Consider the following 17,246-nt stretch of genomic DNA (forward strand, 5'->3'; position numbering starts at 1 on the left):
GCGTCCGGAGCCTGTGCTCCGCAACGGGAGAGGCCCGCATACCGAAAAAAAAAAAAAAAAAAAAATGTTCTGGGTGTGAAATGTAGACCAGTCTGTATAGAATAGTGATAAATAGAAGGATCTGGAGTCAGATCGTGATTCAGAATCGCTGTGCAATCTTGGGCAAATTATTTAACTTGTATGTCTGCTCACCTTTAACTTGAGAATGGTAATAGTACTTACTTAAAGGATTGTTGTGAGGATTAAATAAAATGATACATGTAAAGCATTTAACACAGTACCAGGCCAATGGTAAGTGGTCAGTTAATGTTAGCTACTGTTAACTATGCCAGTGAAAAGACACTGACAAATAAGTGGTTTCTGTAACCTGGAAAACAAAACTATCAATTTCAAGTGCTATTTGTTGAGTAGGATGAGATGAAAGTTAAAGTGAATAGCTTTCAGGAAAGATAAAGAGGACATCTTTAGAACGTAAGCTGCACGAGCCGATCTACTCTGTCGCCCTTTGAAGACCAGGCACATGGCAAGGTTTAGCTAGTCTGAGGTGTTTGCGGGCCTTGCTACCACCCACAGACCAGGCAAACACAGAAAGAAGAGGTAAACGTTTCCCCTAGAAGATGGGTTCACCACATACCCAATCTGATACACTTCCTATGTCTATGCAAACATAGACACAGATACACACACACCACAGTATATTGCTGGTGACAAACAGGTGCAAACATGAATAGGCATCCTGTCTGCACTCAGACATGGAGGAGTCCTCCTTGATTCAAGACGAGCCACTCAAGCAGAAGATCTTGGAGTGGGGCAGAGGGGATGGTTTTCAGCTCTTGACTTCCCAGCATGCCCTGGGGCTCTGTGCCATGTAACCTGAAGGAGAGCCAGAGACCAGGTAGTTCACAGCCTGTCATGGCACATCTTCCCAGGTCAAGGTAAAGTCATCCCTCCCACCAGTATTCATTGAGCCCCTCCTTTGCACCCAGTACCGTTCTAGGGAACAGCTAGATGAAAATCTGCACTTGTGGAGCTTACAGGTTAGCAAGCGGAGATGGACAACAAACAGAACAAATGCATCATGTAGTAAACATTTGATAAGTGCACGCTGGGAAATGAAGCAGGGAAGGATGAGGCCCATAGGGGAGTGTTGTGGACTTTAAAGTGTGGTCAGGAAAGGCCTTACCCATAATGGAATCTCTGTGAGCTGATTTTGGGATCTGTGCACCTTATGTAAGAGTGTAAACCTTAAAAAAAAAAAAAGTGTAAACCTTGTCTCTCATTTGAGAATAACCGGAAATAAATTTAGAACATATGAAATGAATGGGATGGACATTTTTAAAATTTTACATTAAATAAAAATGTATAATAATAATTAGATCTATTATGATTATACATAAGGTTTTGGTGCATTAATAAAAGCAGCCAAATAAGGCCAAAAGAGAAAGGTAATAACCCAGACCTAGGTTTACCACCATTCAGGTATATTTCTCTAATCTCTCAAATGCTGCCATTTTCCTCACAGAAATTCCAGAGATGGTCATAGCTCAATACTCTGCCATCAGGAAACTGCAGAGATTTTGGACACAGCAGAATTGATAACCTCAGTGATAAGCTTGAAATGTTCTAACCTAAAATTGGGCTATAGATAATTACTACATGGCACTGGCTATTTTACTTTCTGTTCCAAATCAGTGTCTTTCTAGGGTTTTGAACATCCCTGAAATCTGCATCATATAAACAGAATCTTAAAGTGGTTTCACTTGATCTATGAAGATGATTTAGAAGACTTTAGACTCTATTATTAGCCTTATTAAATTTAAAAAGAAATATTTATTAGCCATACGCAGAATTTCTAATGAAGATGTTAATTATACAACTTTTAATTCACTTTTCAGATCAGTTTTTTTGTTGTTTTTGTTTTTGTTTTTTAACATCTTTATTGGAGTATAATTGCTTTACAATGGTGTGTTAGTTTCTGCTGTATAACAAAGTGAATCACTATACATATACATATATCCCCATATCCCCTCCCTCTTGCGTCTATCTCCCTCCCACCCTCCCTATCCCACCCCTCTAGGTGGACACAAAGCACCAAGCTGATCTCCCTGTGCTATGCGGCTGCTTCCCACTAGCTGTCTGTTTTACATTTGGTAGTGTATATATGTCACTGCCACTCTCTCACTTTGTCCCAGCTTACCCTTCCTCCTCCCTGTGTCCTCAAGTCCGTTCTCTACGTCTGCGTCTTTATTCCTGTCCTGCCCCTAGGTTCTTCAGAACCATTTTATCATTTTTTTTTAGATTCCATATATATGTGTTAGCATACGGTATTGGTTTTTCTCTTTCTGACTTACTTCACTCTGTATGACACACTCTAGGTCCATCCACCTCACTACAAATAACTCAATTTCATTTCTTTTTATTAGCCAGTGATTTTTAATATGCAGTAGATTTGTTAGACTTTTTTTTTTTTTTAATATTTGTTAGACTTTAACACCAGCTGGGGAATTCAAACTTGATCCCCATGAAAATCAAGGGATTGGGGGGGGGGAAGGTTTGGGAGAGATCTAAAACGATTTCTCATGGCACTACGATGTACACAACTTTGCTCTTCAGAGGTTTCATTGGAGTGGTCAGAATTTCATGAAAGATAATTTTAAAACTTACCCTGAGTTAAATCTTGATCCTTTTTTTGATACACTAGACTTGTTGCTGCCTTTTGAAACTAGCAGTCTACTATACCACATACATAATAAAGCATAATTTTTCTATAATCAGGTACCTTTTGCGGCTTTGGGGTAAGACTGTTTTTCCGTTTAGATGTTAAGCATTTCCAGAGAGAAGAATCTGTTCTGTTCTTTTGATTGTAACATAGCCTGATAGCTGTAGATGCAGCCTCTCTGATGAGAAATGAGCGTCTACCAGGACATCTGGAGGACTAGCTATGTTTCCTCAGACTCCAGCTTAGTTTGCACTCTTTGGCCTGTGAGGAGCTTTCTGGCATGTGATTATTTACTTCAGAACTAGAGTTTCAGGCACCTACATTAACTATTTTATATAGTGTGCAGAATAATAGATCTTTTAATGTCAGATACAATACACTGCACATATTGCTTTTGCACTGTTTTAAAATTTTTGTACTAAATGATAGAAAATATTTATATTCTTTGAGTGTGAGCTTTGAATAGATGGCATTATCACCTTATTGGGTTTTTTTTTAACAAAACGTTTTTCTCAATTATTCTATCGCAATGTTACTCTGAGCAAGTCCTATGCCAAAATCTTGTATCGTGTTTGTATGGAAGATTAAATTTTACTCTTGTGTGGTAAGACTACTCAGTTATTGACTTCATCGGTGGAATTTGATATTCCGACACAAAGTCCACAATGTATTCAGAAATCCAAGTCGGTGTCATACATTTCATTTTGATGTGAACTTTTCTTTGCTTTCCTTTGTTTTAAGACTCCATTTTGCAATAAACGTTTTGACAGTAAATCCCTTTGTTATGTGTTATTGTGTATATCAGAGCTTTGTTAGATTGGAGTCCCAACAACCTTTGAAGGAATCATTATCACACGCATGCCCATGAGTGTGAGCTTCTCTCCTGAAATCAATTGGAATGTAAATAATGAATTTGTAAAGTGATGGAGCAGTCACAAGGTGGATTTTTTTTTTTTTTATCCCCAAAGAGAGACAGAAAAGCTTAGATCTCACCCTATAGCAGATACACTGATAATGGTAACAAGTTACAGCAGACATAGAGGAAACAGGAAGCCGCTCTGTGGCTGGAGGTATTAACTCTTCTCCCCTGTTCTGCCAAATTCAAACCATCTTGAAGCAGTGCCTGGCTCCAGCCTTCCTCTCACTAATCTTTGCAAGCAGCATGCAAGAATCCTGCCAGAGCAAGTCTCACACTGAATCCAGTGCCTTTCCCTTGGCGTCATCTTGGTGAACCACCCTCAGAGCACAAGTGAACTCTTTCTCCTCTCCTTCTGACATGAAAACCAAAGATGTTGGGGGTTTTTGTGGGTTTTTTTGTGGTACACGGGCCTCTCACTGTTGTGGCCTCTCCCGTTGCGGAGCACAGGCTCTGGACGCGCAGGCTCAGCGGCCATGGCTCACGGGCCCAGCCGCTCCGCGGCATGTGGGATCCTCCTGGACCGGGGCACGAACCCATGTCCCCTGCATCGGCAGACAGACTCTCAACCACTGCGCCACCAGGGAAGCCCTGTTGGTTTTGATTAGTTGTTTCCTTTACAACCTTTTTCAAGAAATACTTATCAATTTTGCTCAGCACAACATTTGGGAATTATATACAAATCAAAACATTCCATACACCCTCACTTCTTCTAAAAGCCAGCCTTGATGCAGCCTTAAACGGCTCTGTAAAGCAGTCTGTTGTTTCTTAAACTAATCAAACAAGTTCCTTATTTCACATTTGATTCTGTGATGGGAAAAGCGAATGACGTTTCTGCAGCTGTATCCAGCTGCCCCGTGAAGAAATAAAACTTGTCATGTATTTTCTTTGATCAAGTTCAGCTTTAGATCCTATTTCTCAAGTCACTTTCGTTCCTACATTATTAAAGCAGGTGAGTGCATGTGACTACAAACACCAGGTATTTCAGAGGAGGGAAGGGGCAGTCCTGTGGGAATCGGAGCACATGAGGGTAGCGGAGTACATATAGAGTGGTAGCGATTTCTACCCTTGCAACTTATCTGTACGTCTCAAACTCTATGCATTCAGATTTACTGTAACTAGTGGGTTTTTAAAATAATTCTGCCTGGCCCCCTAGAGTTGGCCGCAGTTCCCCTTTATCCTTGGACATGCGCACACTGTATCTGGAGCTCCCGTTGGGCAAACGTGCCGTGCCCATCCTTCCTTCCTGTCCTGCCTCCACCACTGCCAGTGTCTTGCCTTGTTGCTTCTCACCAGGAGTCACCTCTCTTCTAGCCCTGCTGTGCCAGCTCAAGCCACTATGCCTTCCATCCCCCATGTTAGTCTATGAAACCCTCCCTTTTCCGTGGTAGAGCCAAAGACATTGAACTCTATACCAGAGAGTTTAGCATCATAGTAAATGCACCCTTCAGTTTTACTCATTCAACAAACTGTTCAACAAAAATTTACCAGGTATTGTGTGCCAGGCACTCTGCTGGGCACTGAGGAAACTAAAATGAAGGTGGCCTTGAACTCCTCCCAAGGTATAATCCATACCTACTTTACCCACCGCCCCTTAAATTAAAAGCTCCTTGAAGGCAGGGGCATGCCTTTCCTAGCAAGGTTTTGAGCATGTGAATTTCAAATACCTGCAGATTAGAAGGATTAACTCACCCACCCTCTGATTTTTACACTAATGGTAAAAGTAACCAAATCCAACTTCTTTTTTTTTCAACTCACCCACACAAAAAATACTATTTGTAACAGGGGTTGAAAGACACTTTGCCATGTTGCCTCAGGAGCAGTCCAACCATGTCGGCAAGTTAAGTTGGTTAAAACTAATGGCTATAGCAAACTAATTCAAGTCACAAGACACAGATTTTCTTCCCATTACGTAGGTATTTATTTAGTCTGTGGCCATGGAGCATATATTGAAGCGAGTAGCCCTTTGGCTCTGAAAATGGGCAGGCAGGAGTCCTCTTGCAAAGTTGTCATTCATGTTTGTATACTTGCCAGGGAGGGAGGTTAGGTTAGTTTAGTTTTAGTTAGAGCAACTCTGCAACCTGGGTTCCTTAGGACGGCTCCAATTTTACGTGTCCTTCTGATATCTGGTTTTAAAAATATAGTGCAACTGAGACATTTAAACACTTAGAAATTCCCCTCTAAAAATAAGCATGTAAAACATCTGGTTACCAAGTGGTTGCTTTGGAATTTTCATTAATGATCAAACGATCGTCGTGTCGACTGAGAATTCCGAAGACGGCTCTGGTATCTGACAAACGTCAGAAATTCCTTGACTGCCAAGGCCTTCTCGTGGGAGGTAAAACTACTCTCAGTGTGCCAAGTACAAAGAGCGGAAAATCCCAAGATGTGCAGAGTCCCATTGTCACGGCTCACCAAGCACAATGAATTGTTACTGAGAGGTGGTTTGGCTTCTGTGGGCAACATCTTTGGAACCCTGAGAAATTCCTTAACGGTTGGGAAAACTGGTTTCCATTCAATGCCACCTGCAGGAGGAACCAAGCCAGAGCAGCAGCCCAGAGCTAAAATACTGAAAAGTGGGGATAAACCAAAAAGACAGTGATAATATTCCTTCTTTTTTTCCATTTCATTCATATTTCCCATGCAGCTGCTGCCTTCCTTTGAGATTGGTGCTTGGACAGAAGAGGACGTGGTAAGCGGCTTCTTTTAATGCCTCATTTAACCTGGGCAGGTAGTTCATAAATTTGTCCACAAGTTAAAAATACAGGGAGAGGGAAAAAAAATAAAAATAAAAACAGGGAGAGGGGTTTGGGCCTTAGGAAAGTGTTAAGTAGGAGAAGTTGACAAATTCCATGTCTTTCTATTTTTAATGCAGTAATGATTTAAAATAAGGCCTCGAGCAAAGCAAGTATCTCTTCAAATCTTACAAGAGGATTCCACCTCCCTATTTGCTCTGAAAGGTATTCCAGAATACAGTAATGAATACCAGTTAAAGGGGGGATCCAGGATACTAAATGAACATACTTGGGAAAAAAATTGATCTTAAGTTTTCCCAAAAGACCAGGGATGGACTTGAACCATGGTGGGGAAAGAACTGGTAAAGGCAGTGCCTTAGCTCTGTTCATTTTACCATCTTTACTCTGACCTTCCCAAGAAGGAGTAGACCTGAGCTCCCAGACATTCTCTGAAGCAGGAGCCGGAGAAGCCCCATGTTTGGGGGAGGATGTGAATAGACTAGTTAAGTCCAAAGGAAATCCCACACCCTACAGTCTGGGTAGAGACCCTGAGGAACAATCCTGCTTAGCCTGTTCTATCTCTATCTGTTTCCTTAAGTGAAAAACAGGTCCAAGAATTCTTGGTCAGAGACCTCAGGGGTTTATGCCTGTCCAGGTCCATTTTATAAGTTCAGGGTTTCATTAAATGAAAAAGGAAAAAATAAAAGCGTGTATGCCAGCCTCAGCAGGCCCACACCCCAGGAAATAGACTAGGTACCCCAAAGTCAAACTCATTATTAGAAACTCTTGGGAAGGTCTCTGGAAGGTTTACCAGACTCAACTGGTTTCTGGGCCAGGGCACATCCTCCCAGCCCTTGGTCTTCTGGTGAAGTAATACTGCTTTCAGATAAGCTAATCTCTGTGGCTTCTGCAGGGGAAGTACGCTGGCACCAGTTGCCTCTATTTCCCATTCCCTGAGTCCTGGTGATTCTAACTTTCCTGCCAGCCCTGCTTAACAAGGACAGAGGACTTAGGCTCGCCTCTTCACAGGCCTGGATATAATCCCTTTATCCCCAGCTGCAGAGTTGGCCCTTCTCCTTTGAGAAGAAATATTTTAAAAGGCACTGAGCTCTAAAAGCTATTTTTAGTCTTTGCTCTGAGGTTGAGTGGTTTTCAAACCATTTAAATAAAATTCCAGGGTCAAAGGCTCCCTAGAGAATTGGTGGGCCTGGGTGTGTCCCCCCATTCTGTCTCCCTTCACCTGGATAGTGTGAGAGGCTACGGTAAACACACACCAAGGGAAGTTCAAGGACTGAGGTTGCTGGGTCCAACCTCATTCTGTGCAGGAAGCTCCACACTTGAACTTGTCTTGGGCCACAAAGCTACTTCCTGACCAGACCTAGAACAGAGGACGCATTTTATCCATCTTTCTGTCCACTGCCGTGTGGTCCCTCTTACTCATACAATTCCTGGGTAAACCAGTGCCCTTCAACAACCCAGGGGACCACTGGCACATGAATGGAAAAAGCATCATAAGTAAGAATCTTCTTGAAAGGATTTTTAAATATCTTTCAAATAAGGAGGAAAACCAATGGTCCTTCAAGGGTCCAAGACCCCCAAAGGGAGGATGTCTCCAATTTGAAACCTTGAAGTTGTAAAACAGTAAAGAGAAAGTCTTCTGTTTTCCCTTTGTGGTTGGGCAAGAATTAAAGGTACTTTAATCCATTGAAAAACTATGTGTTTTACTGTTAAGTCTGGCCACTGACCATGAATGAATCTTCAAAACCATATATGTCCTCTCTTCCACAGTATTTTTGGGTTCAGCAGCTCGTCAGAAAAGGCAAGTGGAAAAACTTACCTTCTTAATTCATGGAGTTAACTTTGCTTGGGATGTGATTGAGTCTAATTTTATTCTGTCTTCTAATCACTACCTTCAGGTGACACTTCAGAGGAGATGACCGTGTATGCGAACTTGTTTAAGGAAAACAACATTACCGGAAAGCGACTGCTTCTTCTCAAGGAAGAAGACTTGAAAGACATGGGCATCGTCTCCAAGGGGCATATCATCCATTTAAAGGTACCTCAGAAAGGGAGAACATTCAGTCAGCAAATCTTTATTGAGCTCCTACTGTGGAGCAGGTTGTGTGTCATGTTAGAGGCTGAGCTGGTGGTCACAGTGTGGAAATACTTCATACCAGCTGATCATTAGCTGCTGCCCCCATGGGACCCCCACTCCTTCTTCATAATCCCAGAACAAAGGGTTAATACCTGGTCCATCAGAAGTCACATGGATACACCTGCATAGAACCCCCGTGCCCTCAGGAAGTCTCTAGTCTAGTGGAGAAGACAGTCATTAATCATGCAAAAATGGTAACATGGCAGCTGTAAGAAGTGCCACAAAGGAGAGCTGAGGTTGGGCTGAGGTGCAGAAGTTATGATGGAGTTGAGAGCTGAAGGGCCAGGAGGTGTAAGCGGGTGAAGGGTGTGGGGAGGAGGTGTTCTGGCGGGAGGTCTCTGCCTGTGGAGAGGCCTCAGTGTGGGAAGAAGCGTCGTGTGGCACTAAGGCCCTGTGTGCCTGCAGAGCTGCCAGCCCACCTGGCAGTAGCAGGAGGCAACTTGCTTTGAGGCCAGAGAGGCTGGATATCCATTAGGGACCCCTAACGATGCCAGAACGTGTCCATGGACTGAGTGAAGCCTGAGCCACCATGGCACCTAAAACCATGGGAATGTGTGTTCAGTCTGCAATCTTCCGAATTTTACCCAGAAAAGACACCACCTTATGTGTACTCTTATCCCTCATTTTCTCAGGAAATCCTAACATTTCCCCCCAGAACTTCAGTCTTGAAAGCTTTCTTTTCTTTTTTTCTTAATGAATCTATTTATTTATTTATTTGGCTGCGTTGGGTCTTCGTTGCTGTGCGCAGGCTTTCTCTAGTTGAGGCCAGTGGGGGCTACTCTTCCTTGAGGTGCACAGGCTTCTCATTGCAGTGGCTCCTCTTGTTGTGGAACACGGGCTCTAGGCACACGGGCTTTGGTAGTTGGGGCACATGGGCTCAGTCGTTGTGGCGCACGGGCTTAGTTGCTGCACGGCATGTGGGATCTTCCCAGACCAGAGCTCGAACCTGTGGCCCCTGCATTGGCAGGCAGATTCTTAACCACTGCGCCACCAGGGAAGTCCCCTAAACACTTTCAAAGCTAAACATCTGTTTTTGTTGTTGTTGCTTTTTTTGTAGTTTAGCAACAAGTTCTGTTTTTTTTTTTCTTTGTTTTGTTTTGCTTTTTAGTTACTCAAACCAAATAACACTTGCTGGCGTCTGTGTGCACCTTGTTATTATTCAGAGGTCTGTTTCAAGAGAGATCTTACAATGAAATCAAGTTTACGCCCCAAACCTCCTCAACCCCAGTGTGGGTAGATGGAAGGGTGGGCACAGGTTAGAAAGAAGAGAAATAGAATAAAGAAGGAAATGTAGGGACTTCACTGGTGGGTCCAGTGGGTAAGACTCCGCGCTCCCCATGCAGGGGGCCCGGGTTCAATCCCTGGTCGGGGAACTAGATCCCACATGCATGCCGCCAACTATGAGTCCGCAGGCCGCAACTAAGACCCGGCATGGCGAAAATAAATAGATAAATAAAATAAATATTTTTTTTTAAAAAAGGGAAGGAAATGTAGAAAAAGCAGCTTCTTATCCAAATCCACATCTTGACAAAGGCTCTACCAACTTGCCAACAACTTTCCCCTTTGCCTCAGTTGGAGCTACTGATACCAGGCTTTTTCAGGGAAATCCTCCCTGAGGTCCAAAGAGAACACATCCACTTCTGTCCTATGGGCCCTGGATCCACATAAGGAACATCCTTAAAGCCCCTCAGCACCCTTTAGATGATGGCTTAGCCTTAACCTACCACCTGCTCCCTCTCACAAGATGGGCAGGAAACCTCATGCATAAACATACACCTTAAATGGTGGTAAATAATTTAATCTCAACCTCCAGCTGTGGGCAAATCCATCCTGAAAAGCAACGCTGGCTTAGATGGGCTACAGTAGGAAAAATTCTCTTCTCTGGTACAGAGAAGTTCCAGGGTTCAAAGAGAGAGATTTGGTCAATCTTGTCCCATTTAGCAGATGCCAAAGAGATGCTCCCGACTCCCCTTCCCCTCTCCTGCCTTTGAAATAGGACTCGTTCCTTAAGGACCAGTCAGGAGGAAAAGGGTTATCGAGTCGTGGTAGCTCCTCAACAGCCTCGGTGATTTAAATATTCCCAGACCCAGCCTAGGACAGTCTAAGTGCCCCTCTGTGCTGGTTGGTATCATTAGAGCAAGTGATGTCCAGCCTTACTGATTATGGTTCAGCAAATCCAGTGGATGCCTACTGATCACAGTCCTGGGCCTGTGAAGAAACAAAGAATCCTGCCCTTAAGGAATTTACATCCCAGAAAAGAGAGAAAACATGTATATACAACTTCTCTTACTTCAGAGTCTTGGCATTTGGGAGCGGAGTGTCTGTCCTGAGCTCCAAAGGAGGGGCGTAGCCAGCATCTGCGGGGACCGGAGACTCCCTCCTGGAAGACTCTGTGTGTGCACAGAAAGACAGTCAGTCCCTGGGGGGGTGGGTCTCAAAAGTCAGGCGTGCGGGCCCTCCACCTCTGCCAAAGCCAGGACCCTATTACAGTGGCCACCCCAGGGGTGGGCAGGGGTGGGGGGCTTGGCCCACAGGTGACACTCTCTTAAACTCAGCTGGGTCCTGGGTACTTCTGACAAATAAGCTTACATGAGAGGGAAAGAGTAAGGGGAAACGGTCATGGAAACGGACCTTTCCATGGGAGGTCTGGGAGCATCCTGCATATACTCTCGGGCCAACGGGGATAAAGAATCCTTCAAGCTGGGCCATTCAGGATGGGACGCTGCAAGGGGACCTCCAGACTGGAAGAGCCCGCCTGGTCCTTGTCACAGTGCTTCACAAGCGCACACACACACCCATCCTGAGGGTGAGAAAGTGCCCTCCATTCTCTGCTGTCTCACTGAGGAAGGCAGGGCATTGTCGTACACCTTCTCAACTCAACGAGTGAGTCTCTCAGCCTACAGATGGTAGATTATACAACTGCAAAGTGGACGGTCTGTCCACCTGCCCTTTGCTACTTGGTTGTTCCTTTTAGCCTGTCTGGGCCTCCTCCTCACCCGAGCCTGGAAGCCCTCTGTGGAGGAGCCTTGAAGAAGGAATAGAGCCTAACATCCAATAAGTGCTCATTATTGGATGCTGTGTCAACAACTTTCATTTCACTTTATTAAAAATGCATCTAATTTTTCTTACGTCGGTACGTTTTTACTCTCTACGTGATAGGCTCAGTTCACAGAAAAGCTGGATTATACCTGATGAGTATAAACAAGAATCATAATTTAAATTGTCCTCCTTTCCTTTAAGAGTCCTTTGGCCTCCACTGGGGGAGGGAGCTTTGGCCACAAACCCACAGAAAAGCCCTTTCAATGCAATAAACCCTTTAGTGAGATTTCAGCCCTAATGAGAGCCTCTGGTGATATACATGTTCTTTGTTGTTTTTCCCACAATTACTCGGGGTGACAACTGCATTCTGTACACTAGAATATTAACTTATCACTACTGTACTCTACCAGTATTTGAAGAACGGTTTTATTTATTTTTTACTCTGAGATTAAACATCTTTAAAATATCCTCCTGTTCCATTAAATAATTATAAACTACCTATAATACTTTGAACAACCAGGTTTATTCTCAATAGATGTTGGATATTAACATCCCCAAGGTATTTTGTGAACTACGTAAATAAAGAATGCCTTTATATGTGCACAATAATTTTAATCCTTTCTTGGCATTATCGGATCATTAATAAAGTCACGTGGGTTTCTTGTGTGTTTTTTTTTTTACAGTCAGCCATTGAGAAGTTAACCCACGATTACCTAAACTTGTTTCACTTCCCACCACTAATTAAGGTAAGGAAGGTTTTTCTTACTGAGAATATGCTACTTTTATTGACATATGTACCAGCCACATCCACACCTAAATTTGCCAATGTCGGAAACCGTTGTTTGAAGTGAAATGTAATCATATCTGTCCAACAAAAGGCCCTTTGAGTGAAGCTGAGGATGTGCATAAATGGAACAACCTTGTTCCCTGTAAGTTGAAATATTAACAATACAGTCATGATAAGAACAACACATGTCACCTTAGTGGCTAGGGGATATAAGTGCTAACATTGTAGGTGAGGACCTCTGGCCTCCCACCTGGCTCGGGAGACCTTTGTCCGACATGGAAGCCGCTGAAGGAATTCACACACTAAGCTCTGGATTACCACTTGCATTGAGGGGTAGGAGTTCCATTGTTTGAATAACATATTAGTATATTTAACATATTATTTTGAATATAGTCTAAAGGCATATGGCATAGTTTGTTATAAAATTAGTAGATACTTGCAAACAATATACAGAACTCTTTTCATTCACTAACAACTCTGGTTTTCCATCTCTAAGCCCACGAAGATTCATTTGTTCCTCTGCTTGGCCCTCTATCCACAGATGCTCTAGGAACTACATAATTCTTCTTTGGGATTAGGGTATAAATATCTTGAGTGTTGTGAAACTCTCAAGATGAAGTCTCTGTGCATCTCAAGGGACGAAGTGCATTTCTAGGGTAAAATTGCACAATGCAAGATGCATTGTGAAAAATGTAAGATGGTGACATTCAGTTTGTAGTGCATGAGACAAATCATTTGGCAAAGTTCTCAAAGGCTTAATATGTCATTTCTCTTGCTTTTAGTAATTGGAATTTGTAGTGTAATCCAAAATAACCAAAAATTAAGCAATAGATTAGAATGGAAAAACTAGTGCTGGGAAATCATCTCCTTTACATGAGAAGTAAAAGTAAAAACACTATGTAGTATAAACAGTGCTTAGTTTTCTGTTTCAGGACTCAGTAGGTGAACCTGAAGAAAATGAGGAAAAAATAGTGAACCTTGAACTTGTTTTTGGTTTTCACTTGAAACCAGGGACTGGCCTACAGGTAAATCATATTTTAAATCCTTTGGATAAATTTCAGTCTAATTTACTCTTTTTCTCTCCTGGAACTCTGTGGTTTTATATACCCCCTACCAGCTGGTAACATGATTCTGAGTAAATTTATAGACTTTATAAAATAGAATTTAATTGAAAGGCTGCCAGCTGCCTCTGTAAGCCAATCTAGGAATCTTTCTCATTCAGCTGAAGAGCCCTGTGTGAGGCCACCCAAACCCTCAAGGAAACGCACTGCAAACCATGGTGGGCAGTGGGGAGTGTTAAGGTCGGGGGCACGGACACTAGAGTAATTGTTTATGCTTCTTGGCGTCACAGCTTCCTGATTCCAGTTTCTTTGTTTTTTAAGGGGAATCACTTTTATAATATCGAGAGTAGAACAACAACAAGAATGGAACTGTAGGCAAAATGGAAACCTAGATTATCAGCGCTAAATGGGGTGGCAGGACATTTGACCAAATCTCATTCAGTCAGGCTGCTACTTTATGTTATGTTTAGAGTTTGGGCAAATTACGTGGGTTAGGTGTCATATGAATTGGAATCATAATAGGTTTGTGTTACTTTGGATTACTATGAATAGCCAGTAATAGTGATCACGTCTATTAATTGACCACTCGTGTTCCAGGCATACAGGACTCAGGTGTAGGTGCTATTTTCCCCCATTTTACAAATAATGAGACTACAGCTCTGAAAGGCCAAGTAGCTTGTCCAAGGGTTACATGGCTAGCAAGTAGCAGAAGACGGATCTGACGCAGGCCTCTCTGACCCCAGAACCAAACTCTTAACTACTGCACTATTGGTACCTTTCCTTTGATGCTGCAAAGAGACCTTGTAAAAAACAACTCCTCACAACATAAGCCCATTGCTCTGGGAGAGCTGGTGGGGCTCAGCTGGCCCACCGGCCCTCACTAATTAAACCATGCTTACCCCAGGTCATTCCTGGAACCAGCACTTGGGAATGATTGGAAATTGTTGCAAGAGGTTAGTTTTACCAGGGGCTTCAAAAGATGCTCTTTCTTGGGCTTCCCTGGTGGTGCAGTGGTTAAGAATCCGCCTGCCAATGCAGGAGACATGGGTTCGAGCCCTGGTCCGGGAAGATCCCACGTGCTGCGGAGCAGCTAAGCCCGTGCGCCACAACTACTGAGCCTGTGCTCTAGAGCCCGCGTGCCACAACTACTGAAGCCCGTGTGCCTAGAGCCCGTGCTCCACAACAAGAGAAGCCATCGCAATGAGAAGCCCGTGCACCGCAATGAAGAGTAGCCTCCGCTCACCGCAACTAAAGAAAGCCCGTGCACAGCAACAGAGACCCAATGCAGCCAAGATAAATAAATAAATAATAAAATAAATTTATTTTTAAAAAAAGATGCTCTTTCTAGACACTGGACAGAGTGTTTTACCTGCACCACTGCAGGTATATTGATGCTTTTGCTGAATGGAAATCTTAACCTCCCTTGTTTGGGCCACAGAACTTGGTTGAGTGAAAGCTGCTCTGACTCCAGGTGTCTGGTATAGGAACACTTTTCTTTTCCCTCTGTGAACGGGTCACTGTCTATTCATTCCTGTTGTTAGAAGCAGCTACCAGAAAGCGGGGCAGGAGAGTAAGTTCCTCTCCAAAATAAGCAAGGGCCCTTCCAGTCCTGAGATTCTGTAGCTGTGGGCACCCCAGGTCCATCTGATGGTAAATAAATAGTACATTTTAATTTGCCTTCTTTGGTATGCTCAACTCTATGGCACTTTATTTATGAGAACTCTGTGTTTAAACATTTTAATGGCTTGGAGGGGGTAAAAGAAGAGGGAAGAATTTTCCTGAAAAAGACTTGTCAAGAGTAATCTCAACCAAGAAAATTATTTTCAATTAACAAAGAAATGACTTGTTAATGTGGAAAACTGAAATATATATAGTTAGTAGAAATCAGAAGCTATAAATGATATTGGGGACCAAATATAGTGGTCTGGTTTTGACCATGATGGTATAGACTTCTTGAGTCATTGGTTATCCGCAAGGCCTAAAGTCACTGCAACTTTCGATTATCTGCTGATCCTTGGTCACCCATGCAGAGTTAATTTCAACCGTTCACTCAGCAGAAATTTACTGAGGACATACTGTGTGTCTGGCTCAATGCTAGATGCTCAGAATGCAAAGTAAAGAAGTATAGTACTGCCTTGCAAGGAACCCATAGTTTATGGGAAGAAATAGACAAGATCAATGAATGGTTTTAATACAGAATGATGCATTTTTTACAACATCATACACATCATTCAATGAAAGCACAGTGGATGAGCACTGAAAGTGATGTAGAAAGGGGTCAGAAGAGGATCTTGACGTCTTCTTGGTAGAGGTGATACTTGAACTAAAATTTGAAAACCATCAGGAATTATTAGGTAGGGAGAAGACACTGAAGGCAAAAGGAACAGCATGTGCAAAAGCTCAGAAGCCAGGAAAACACAGGCAGCTCTTATTTTCACTGATTTCTATAGGACCCCACAACTCAACTCAAGCATCGCTCCCTCTGGGGCGACTTTAACATGGAGCAGGCGGAATAGTGTGGGGAGAGTTAAGGCCAGAATGGTGGCTGGAGACCAGAAAAAGAACTGTTTTATGTGCTGAGCTAAGGAGTTTGAAGAGTTTTAAGCAGGGAGTAGAGAGGTTTCTATTTGCGTTTTAAAAAGATCTCTCAAAAGCACAGAGAAGGATGAATTGGAAAGGGCTCGGGATAGAGTGATAAAGTCCTGTGTGGGGCAGTGCAGACAACCAGGTGAAAAGGGACAAGGAGCTGAGGCTCTGCAGTGCCATGGAAGCGCCCTGTGTCCAGGGACACTGAGACGGAACTGATCAGACCGAACTGATCAGACTGTCACTAGCTGGAGTTGGGGTGATAGGGAGGACCCAGGACGGCACCCAGTTTCTAGGGTGAGCAGCTGGATAGATGACATTATAATGCAATAGATCAAAAGTGAAATATAGGGCTTCTCTGATGGCGCAGTGGTTGAGAGTCCGCCTGCCGATGCAGGGGACACAGGTTCATGCCCCGGTCTGGGAAGATCCTACATGCCGCGCGCGGAGCGGCTGGGCCTGTGAGCCATGGCCGCTGAGCCTGCGCATCCGGAGCCTGTGCTTCGCAACGGGAGAGGCCACAGCAGGGAGAGGCCCGGTGAGGTTAATCAGGAAAAGCTTTTTTTTCTTTTCTTTTAAATTCTTAAAAAGTTTTTGGCCACGCCGCACGGCTCACAGGATCTTAGTTACCCAACCAGGCATTGAACCTGGGCCCTCAGCAGTGAAAGTGCGGAGTCCTGACCACCAGGGAATTCCCAGGAAACGCTTTTTTGGAAGGGATGAGTTTTGAATATGGGCTCGAAGAGGCTCATGGTCGTTTGCAAATAATTTTCTGAATATAATGTTTTAAAACTTATGCTTAGAGAGTCCTTCTTTCTGAAGAGCTCAAGTTATTTCATCATGTCATCTCATTTATCCCCCTTGACATTTCTGTGAGATGCATAAGGCACATGGTATTGTCATCCTTGATTAGAGAAAGTGTGTTACCAGTCTAGGGTAAGAGGACGGAGCTGAGACCAGAAATTACATCTTCATCATCACCTATATATTAAACATGTGCTAAGCTCTAATACCTGGCCCAAGATATTTAAGCCATCTGGAAACTTCCACAAAATAATCCTAGAGTAAATTATTGTCCAGGTCTAAACTACCCAATTATGTCAGACTATATCCTAACATTTTGAAATAACTTCTCACAAATGTGCTTTAAATTGAAATTTAAATTCCCCACATGAAAACCTTGTTACCTTGACCCTTCAAGGTAGAACCCAAGAAAAAAGGTCATCCTCAAAATCCCAATTAACTGAG

General features: G+C 43.2%; 1 protein-coding gene across 1 annotated transcript in view; it reads left to right on the forward strand.

The window, feature by feature from the left end:
- MAP3K20 (mitogen-activated protein kinase kinase kinase 20) overlaps positions 1 to 17,246 on the forward strand; it is a gene marked incomplete at its 3' end in the record, with an annotated part of 157,939 nt that overhangs the window by 117,664 nt on the left and 23,029 nt on the right. The window contains exons 11-15 of the mRNA XM_079710341.1: positions 6,283 to 6,327; positions 8,159 to 8,189; positions 8,287 to 8,426; positions 12,248 to 12,310; positions 13,284 to 13,376. Coding sequence (XP_079566467.1) covers positions 6,283 to 6,327; positions 8,159 to 8,189; positions 8,287 to 8,426; positions 12,248 to 12,310; positions 13,284 to 13,376 — 372 coding nt within the window. The remainder of the gene's footprint in view (positions 1 to 6,282; positions 6,328 to 8,158; positions 8,190 to 8,286; positions 8,427 to 12,247; positions 12,311 to 13,283; positions 13,377 to 17,246) is intronic.

This window comes from Hyperoodon ampullatus, assembly GCF_949752795.1.
Source record: "Hyperoodon ampullatus genome assembly, chromosome: 8".
Lineage (NCBI taxonomy): Eukaryota > Metazoa > Chordata > Mammalia > Artiodactyla > Ziphiidae > Hyperoodon > Hyperoodon ampullatus.